Source organism: Opisthocomus hoazin, chromosome 29 (genome assembly GCF_030867145.1).
Source record: "Opisthocomus hoazin isolate bOpiHoa1 chromosome 29, bOpiHoa1.hap1, whole genome shotgun sequence".
NCBI lineage: Eukaryota > Metazoa > Chordata > Aves > Opisthocomiformes > Opisthocomidae > Opisthocomus > Opisthocomus hoazin.
Genome location: NC_134442.1, coordinates 4360870 through 4370222, shown reverse-complemented (window position 1 = coordinate 4370222; position 9353 = coordinate 4360870). Strand labels below are relative to the sequence as shown.

General features: G+C 51.1%; 1 protein-coding gene across 1 annotated transcript; it reads left to right on the top strand.

Annotated features, from left to right (window-relative positions):
* Window positions 1-3082: 3082 nt before the first annotated feature.
* LOC142364812 (olfactory receptor 14A16-like) lies at window positions 3083-9212 on the top strand. The gene is made up of 7 exons (XM_075444937.1): window positions 3083-3095; window positions 3213-3310; window positions 4843-4929; window positions 5051-5161; window positions 5415-5469; window positions 6882-7001; window positions 8224-9212. Exons 1-7 carry the CDS (start codon window positions 3083-3085, stop codon window positions 9210-9212), a joined length of 1473 nt encoding a protein of 490 aa, XP_075301052.1.
* The last annotated feature ends 141 nt before the right edge of the window (window positions 9213-9353 follow it).

Below are 9353 nucleotides of genomic sequence, written 5' to 3'. Positions count from 1 at the left end.
AGGCATTTAAAACTATCAGGCATTTGGGTGGGACTGAAATTTCACACCATTCCACCTCGACCCAGCTTAGCGCAGTAATTTGTGCTCCAGTGTCAACCAAAAAGGTTACTGGTCTCCTCCTTGGCCCTACCACCACCATAATCAATAAATCCCCTTTGTTATTGCAGGTGAGCTGTCTTACAAACATCCACCCCCCACCTCCCCCCTCACCCTGGGGGGGTGGAGAATTTAGTTTCCCACCATCTTCTTCTCCCTCTTTCATTCCCCCTCCAGATTCACCTAGGGTGGGGCACTAGGACCTGGTCCTAAAGTGATTTCTCACCCTGACCACCTCTGCACAAGCCGTTCTAGGTTCTTCTCAGGAGTCCATCCATTAGGTCCTGGGGAATGCCCTTCTGAAGCCCTAACTGATGGAGCCCCTGCCGATTCAGGGGCTTTTCTTTCCTGGCCAGATCCTGGCTTCTCCTCGAGGAAAATGTCGATCCACTCCCTTGTTCTGCGGCTCTCACGGCTCTGGTTTCAACCCTTGGATATGGCCAGTGAACAGGTCCGTATTTCCTCCCATAGCTAATCAGCTCTTGGGCTATCTGACCCCATGTCCACACTTCCCTCCCTGGCTGCCGACGGTCGGGGTCACTCCCCCCCTCCAGGGCAGCCGTGGCTCTCTCCTCACTGGGGTGTTTTGAATTCTCCCCTGCAGCTGGATCCCTATGGGTTTCAGGGAACCGGGAAGCCCCCGTATCAAGACAGTCATTCTTTTGGGGTCTGCGAGCAGCAGCATTGGGGAGCTCAGATTAGGTTTAAGTTCCCAGTCATACACCATCTGCAAGCAAGCAGCTTTCTGCAGATTTTCCAAGAATTGATCTGTTGTGCCCGTTATGCCCAGGGGATCCTCCCTCTCCAGCGTGTTCAACCCCCCCGCCCAGCACGCGGCCCTCTGAGTTCGCAAACATGAGGCTCAGCAATGGTTAAAAACACGCCTGGCCCCCAGTACCCTTCCGCTTCCCTTTCCGACAACAAGATCCCGTCCCTCCCCCACAGGGACACCCTCCATACACATTCAGTCTCCGATTCTCTCTCTGTCCTCGCAAAATCTTTTCGTAGCTTGGGAATTGAGTTGCCATGAAAGGGATTTCTTTAGTCATAACCTGGGGGTGATTGTCACTGTCATATTCATATCCATATTCCGCTTTAACTGATGGATACATGAGGGGGGCTTCCTACCATCTCTTTTGCTCCCTTCAGGTTCCCGTGGGGATAGATCAATCGTATCCCTTTCTCTGCCAGTGCTGCTTCTGTTTCTGGCAAGGAGTCTGCCTCCCTCAGAAGCTGATTCCTGAACTCCTCCTTCAATATTACATTTTGACGCCTTTCCTCCGCCAGCAGCTGTTTGTCATCATAGAATCATCCCACAACTGCTGGCACAGCGTGGGGCACAAAGACCACCAATCATCTGAACCCCTTCAGACATGTACTGTTGGACTGGATATCATGCCTTCTACTGCAAATACTGATTCCATTGACATTGCCTAGAGGGGCTACCACAGATGCAGATTGCTCCCCTGCAGATGTTTGTATTTACACAGATTAATGTGGTTGCTCTTGTTGTAGATACTGATACTCTTAGGGAAATCACACAAACACTTGAAGGATTATTGGATTACCATATTAGTGGCCCTTCAGTGAACAGATTCCTCTTTGCCATTGTCTCACTGTCATTGTGCAGGGTATGGTGCGAAAGGTACTGAGCAGAGGATGATAATCACTTCTTCTGGCTGGGCTCCTGCTCATACAACCCAGGATGCTGTCCGCTGCCTTAGCTGCTGGCTCATGTTTTGCCTAATGAAAGTCAAGGACCACCAGAGCCATTTCCACAGAGATGCTGCCCAGCCACACAGCTCCTGGCCTCTGTCATTGCAGCCTGTAATTCCTCTGCTCAGTCCTTGGGTCTCCGTAGAAGATGTCTGCAGGAGTTGCTTTCTGCTTTCTCCAGTTGTGATGAAATTTCAAAATGTATCAGACTAGCCCTGTTATGACATTGGCCTGGTCTCTCAACATCCTTGGATTCATCCCATGTGGTCCAATGCACTATTAAGGGTTGACCTTATCTAAGTAAATCCCTGACTTGATCTCCGTCCGCTGCTGGGTTTCGCCTAGGGTTCTTTTAGGCACACAGAACTGTGAGACCTTGCTGGTGAAGACTGAGGCAAAGAGCACACAGACTACCTCAGACATACCTACCTCTGCTCTTCCTGAATTCAGCAGTGGCCACAGAGTGTCTTTGTTTCTTCTTTAACTGTGCTAAAAGAGTAACAGCTCATTGTTGTGGCCTTGAACTCCCTTGCAAGTGTGACATCTGGGGGAGCTCTGGCCTTTCTAAAACCAATAGCAATTCTCAATTCCTTCTTTGTTTCCATCCTTGCATCCACCTCTTCTATGCTTCTTTTTCTCCATGGAGCTTCTCCTTGAGTTTCCTGTTTCCCCAAGCTCTTCTCCTCGTACTTGTGCTTGTTTTCCTGACTATTGACATGCAGTCTCCTGCTTGAAAGACACCATCCTTGACGACCGGCTGTACTGAGCTCTGCTGCCCTTGCAGTCGCAAGACTGGGCCAGACTTTGCTACTTTGAGGCATAGCATCTGCATTCTTCTGCTCTCTTTCTCCTTGGGAGATCAGACTCCACTATTTCATGGTTATGACAGCCAATGTTGACAATGTTTTTCACATACTTGAACCAGCTTTTCCTTCTTTGTGAGCAGCAGATGAATATGAGCATCACCATTGCTGATCACTCTGACAGGTGAGCTACAAAGATTGGTGTCCCAAGCTGTGTCTTGACCAAGACCCTCCAGAAACCTCCAGGACTACTTGCATGTTGTTGTTGGGTGCTTCGGCAGGGGGGCTGAACTAGATGACCCACAGAGGTCTCTTCCAACCCTTAACATTCTGTGATTCTGTGTGTTTCTGTGGTCCGCTTCCAGGGAGTGCCAAGTTAATGAAAGTCAGCAAAGGGACTTTAACTGGTCCTTTGTCTCCCACCGCAGTGTCACCCTTATCAGCCTCTCTTCTGACCCCTCTATAGGATGAATAAGCTGAGTGAGTCTTAAGATAGAGGATCTTAACACATCTGAGCAGCTCCATCACATTGAGGATACCTCTCTCCTGAGCTTTCCAGCCTATCTCTACTTCCCAACTTGTATCCACCCCTCACAGCACCCCACTCATGTCAGCTGTCCCAACATGCTTCAGCTGTTCTTCCCTACAAGTGCAACAAAGAGATGGCCTGCAGGGCTGCAGCTCCTCCTCTCCATGTCTGAGGCTGAGGCCATTGGTGCATGTCTGGGCTGCAGCCCCTCAGCTGTGGCCCATCTGGGCTGAGAGCAGACTTGCAAAGAGAAACCTGCTACCAAATGCCCAAGGCCTTGTGTGTGCAAAGGCTTTGCTTCAGAGCAGAGACGTGCTGGAGGGGATGACAGGTGGGAATGTAAAGGAGAAATGAGGTGCCCACCAAGAGAGCAACCCTTGCTTTCCGCAAGGCCAAGTGAGGGGTTTGCTTTCTGCTGTTTCTCTGCAGCCCTGAGGGCCTGTGGGGGAGGTGAAGCTGATCTCAGAAGGCAGAGATGATGTTGAAAATGTCCTTGGGTGTGGGATTACTCCAGGCACACCATGAAAATCATAGAATCATAGGTTGGAAAAGACCTCTAAGATCAAGTCCAACCATCAACCTAACACCACCATGCCTACTAAACCATGCCCTGAAGATCAATATCTACAGGTTTTTTGTATACCTCCAGGGATATGGTGACTCAACCACTTCCCTGGGCAGCCTGTTCCAGTGCCTGACCACTCTTTCAGTGAAGAAACTTTTCCTAATATCTAATCTAAACCTCCCCTGATGCAACCTCAGGCCATTGCCTCTCGTCCTGTCGCTAGGTACTTGGGAGAAGAGACCAACACCCACCTCAGTACACCCTCCTTTCAGGTAGCTGCAGAGAGCAATAAGGTCCCCCCTCAGCCTCCTCTTCTCCAGACTAAACAGCCCCAGTTCCCTCAGCTGCTCCTCGTAAGACTTATTCTCTAGACACCTCACCAGCCTCATTGCCCTTCTCTGGACACGTTCCAACAACTCAAGGTCTTTTTTGTAGTGATGGGCCCAAAACTGAACACAGTACTCGAGGTGCGGCCTCACCAGTGCCGAGTACAGGGGCACGATCACCTCCCTAGTGCTGCTGGCCACAGCATTCCTGATCCAAGCCAGGATGCCGTTGGCTGCCTTGGCCACCTGGACACACTGCTGGCTCATATTCATGCAGCTGTCAACCAGCACTCCCAGGACCTTTACTGATGGGCAGCTTTCCAGCCACTCCTCCCCAGGACTGTAGCATTGCATGGGGTTGTTGTGACCCAGGTGAAGGACCCGGCATTTGGACTTGTTGAAACTCATACAGCTGGCCTCCACCCATTGACCCAGTCTGTCCACTTCCCTTTGCAGAGCCTTCCTACCTTCAAGCAGATCAACATTCCCACCCAGTTCGGTGTCATCTGCAAATTTACTGAGAGAGCACTCCCCCTCATCCAGACCATTGATAAAGATGTTAAACAAGACCAGACCCAAAACTGAGGCCTTGGGGACGCCACTTGTGACTGACCACCAGCTGGATTTAGCACCATTCACCGCCACTCTCTGCGCTCGGCCATTCAACCAGTTCTTTATCCAGCAAAGAGTACACCCATCGTAACCATGGGCAGCTAGTTTCTCCAGGAGGATGCTGTGTGGAACAGTGTCAAAGATCTTACTAAAGTCCAGGTAGACGACAGCCACAGCCTTTCCCTTGTCCACTAGGAGGTCCACCCAGTCATAGAAGGAGATCAGGTTCATCAAGCAGAACCTGCCTTTCACGAACCCATGTTGGCTGGACCTGATGCCCTGGTTGTCACTCACATGCCCAGAGAGCACACTCGGGATGAATCACTCCATTATCTTGCCCAACACGGAGGTCAGGCTGAAAGGGCTGTAGTTCCCGGGATCCTCCTTCTGGCCCTTCTTGTAGATGGAAGTTACACCGATAATCCTCCAGTCATCTGGGACCTCCCCTGTTCGCCAGGACATCATCATCACCCAGATCCATGATTGTACCTTCGAGGGGATGGTTAAACGATGGGTGAGAGAAGATCCAGCAGAGTTTGAGAGGGAATGTTCTCAAGTGGAGACCCTGCTGTGATGTGCTTGGTATTCACGCTCAAATCTGCATCCACTGGGTAGAGAAGGGACAGGCCTTACATCACTGCAGCAGTGGTGTTCAGTCACTGGCCATCAGGCACCAAATCTGTGTGAGATGCCCTGGGTGGTGCCTGTCACACAAACAGTCTGAGTGGGATGGGGTTCCTGTATAGGACCTGTGCTGTCCACGTCAGGTGCATGCAGCTGTCCTGGAGAGCTCTGGCGTTTCACATAACACTACAGGCCTGTGTTTGCAAATGAAATGAAGATTCATCTGTCCTGAATGAGGTTAGGCAATGAAGGGATGCACATGAGACAAATCCCATCATACTGCTCAGGCCATGTAGAAAATACAGCTCATGGAGAACAGAGACACTTATCTCTCCCTGTGCCATAGGACTACATGTCATCATCTGATTACATCCTTAGGAAGACTTGAACATAAGGAATAGTTACAGGTTCAGTTGTCTTAAATGTGGACACCTTCTGTCTTCTATGTTGGCCAAGGCATTTCCCACCAGCCTCCAGGAAGGTGTCCTCAGATGCTGCCTTGTCTCTATGAACTGCTCCATTAGAGCTTGCAGTTACCAGAATGCATCTTGATCACCTCTGAAACTAAACCTGTCACAAGGTGTCTGTGTCTGAACATCTTCCTTCTGCCCTGCACCTCCAAGAATTACCAAGGGAACTGAGAAAAGGAGCTGCCATGTAGGAGCCGAACAGGTGCACATGTGAACTGAGACAAAAGCAATCCCACTTCCTGTGGGTTTTCTGGTGAGCAGGAGACAGATCTGAGACCTCTTCTAGAACTTCAAACCAAGGATGAGATAGCTTGAATGACTATGCTGAATCCCTTCCTTCAGCAGGGCTGAAGGAGATCCCTCCCTGTCACTTTCTGGTTGTCCTGTGTAATGATGAGACAAGGAAAGAAGATTTTTGTTTCTGACTCTTTCTCTGAGAGTAGAAATGCCACTGTTGAAACTAAGTGTCTCTCCCCAGCTGAGGGAGACAACATCAGTGATTGCTTAAGCCTGTTTCACAGCAAGTTGTCCTGGAGACCAAAGGACACCTCGAGGGAATCTAGAGAGGGTTAAGAAAGTGGTGCCTTGGGCTGGTCCTGTGCTGCTGAGCTGCGCTGGGCTCCTGGGATGGAGGGAGCTCAAGGCAAGTGGGCAGCACTGCAGAGAGACAGCTGTGCCCAGGAGCAGCTCCTCTGCAAAGCCCAGCAGGGCTGAGGGCACTGCCTGCAGGCAGCGAGGGGAGAGGAGCGAGGCAGAGAGAGGTTAAAGGCAGTGTGGGGTGGGAGGATGCTAAGGTGAGAGAAATGTTTTCAGCCTTTGACATGGTAAGTCTCTGCATGAAGGGCAATGTGTCTGCACTTTGTAGAAAGATGTCCTCAAGCTGGCACAACTCCCCGCCTATGGGATGCACCATGAGGAATATCACAGTTTCTCTTTTGTAGAAGGTGAGGACGTGCTGCAAAGCAGGGACTGCCTGCTGCACCCTCAGAGGGACAGGCCATGACAGCTGCCTTCTCCCAGGGACGGCTGCAGAGTTGGGAAGGTGGATGTGCAGCCCGGGCTGCCCCAAGCTGTCCTTCAGAGCAGGGTCTGTGCACCCCAGGGGCAGTGTGCTGGGGCAGGGACTCTGCTGCTTGACAGGGACAGCACTCTGCCTCGCCAAGGAGCTCACCACAACGTTACAGGGAGAAGATGTGGGTGGAAGGAGCAACCCTTGGCAGGACAGGGTGCTTCTGCTGCATGGCTCAGGGCAGCTCACAGGTCCAGATCACCCCCACGGCATTTCCAAGGGAATTATTCAAGATGGAGCTTTATGAAAGGGAAGCCGACTGTCTGCTGAGGTTTCTCCTCCTTGTTTGTTGCATGGGAAGTGGGAGTTTTCCAAGGGGACTTTTTATATGGAAAGTTGAAGGAGGGATGACTGTAGAGATAAAAACCTTTCCCAAGACTTTCACTTTCCAGCTCTGGGCACTACAGACAGCACCAGCATCCCCTGGCCAGTTTCATCAGAGTTTGTGTGAGCTGCACTTCAGTCCCTGCACACACGGAGAGGCAGCAGGGCAGAGCTGGGCACACAGGGGCTGGGCTGGGGTCTGTGAGCACTGGCAGGGAGGAGATGTTGGGCCAGAGCAAGAGCTCCTGGCAGGGACAGCTCCAGGCAGTCGAGATGGGCAGGCAAGGAGGGAACTGCTCATGGAAACCCTGTTGCAGGGGAGATATGGGCACCTCCTGGCCATGTCCTGCAGTGCAGATGCCTTCCCTGAGCAACCCTCTTCCCCTCTCGTGTCCTACACAGCGTAGCCTTAAGCCCATACTGCCATGATGTCTTGTGTGGGAGTCACCTCTCTGTACAGCAAACAAGGTGAAGGACATCCCTCCTGCCACATGCCCGTGTCCAGCTCAACAGTGATGGGGCTGAGGGCAGCTGTCCTGCGTTCTCACTGTCTTGGAGGTGGCGTGCTCAGCTGGGTAAGGGTAACGCTCCCCTGAGTGCCCGGCTGCCTCTGCCCTTGCCTCTTTCAGCGAGATCCTCAATGCATTTTTCCTTGTTTCTCCACTTGTTTCTTTTATATTTTGTTGCTTTCACACTCTCTGGGGATGAGAGTTTCAGCTGCAGAGTTAAATTCTGATCATGCGTTTGGACTGGATAAATAAGCCACGTGTGTTCTTGACTAGAAGTGGGGTGCTGAGATGGATAGAATGAATGAGACATTTAAAGGTCTCTTTTCTCATTAGTGCCTACATCTGAGACACTTCATCTCACAGAGTCAAACACCAGGACTGGCTCCGGCCCCACCATGCCCATGAACCCACTGCTGCAGAGCAGCACTGGATCCTCGGCCACCAGCGGGAAGAGGTCTTGATTCTCCTAGCACACTTGGAAAAAAACAGTCACAGAGCTGAAGGAAGGGCTCGTAGAAAAAATCATGAAGTGTGTGTAGCAGGTGAGGGTCTAGGAGGAAGTCTTTGATTTTACTCTGAGATGTCTCCCCTAACTCTTCATTGATTCTTCCTCTAGGAACAGTACCCCATGCACAGAGGAAGCAAATAACCAACAGCAGTTCCATCACCCACTTCATCCTCCTGGCATTCGCAGACAAGAGGGAGTTGCAGCTCTTGCACTTCTGGCTCTTCCTGGGCATCTACCTGGCTGCCCTCCTCAGCAACGGCCTCATCATCACCACCATAGCCTGTGACCACCGCCTCCACACCCCCATGTACTTCTTCCTCTATAACCTCTCCCTCCTCGACTTCGGGTCCATCTCCACCACTGTCCCCAAATCCATGTCCAGTTCCCTCTCGGACTCTAGGGACATCTCCTACTCAGGATGTGCTGCCCAGCTCTTTTTCTTTGTCTTCTTCATTTCAGCAGAATTATTTCTTCTGACTGTCATGGCCTATGACCGCTACACTGCCATCTGCAAACCCCTGCACTACGGGACTCTCCTGGGCAGCAGAGTTTGCGTCCACATGGCAGCAGCTGCCTGGGGCAGTGGGTTTCTCAGTGCTCTCCTGCACACTGCCAATACATTTTCCATACCCCTCTGCAAGGGCAATGCTGTGGACCAGTTCTTCTGTGAAATCCCCCAGATCCTCAAGCTCTCCTGCTCACACTCCTATCTCAGAGAAATTGTGGTCCTTGTGCTTAGTGCATGTTTAGCTTTTGGGTGTTTTGTTTTTATTGTGCTGTCCTATATGCAGATCTTCAGGGCCGTACTGAGGATCCCCTCTCAGCAGGGACAGCACAAAGCCTTTTCCACATGCCTTCCTCACATGGCTGTGGTCTCCCTGTTCATGAGCACTGGCACATTTGCCTACCTGAAACCACCCTCCATCTCCTCCACATTGCTTGATCTGTTTGTGGCAGTGCTGTATTCTGTGGTTCCATCAGTATTGAACCCCCTCATCTATAACATGAGGAACCAGGAGCTCAAGGATGCAGTGTGGAAACTGGTGACTGGATGTTCCTAAACAGCAATACACTTCCTGTCTTCTTCTGCACATGGCTCACATTGTAATGTACTGCAGGACCAGGCTGTCTTTGGTCATTGGTTTTGTTTCTTTTGGTTTATTTTCTTCGTAGTCTTGGTTGTGATAATGTTCTCTACAAAG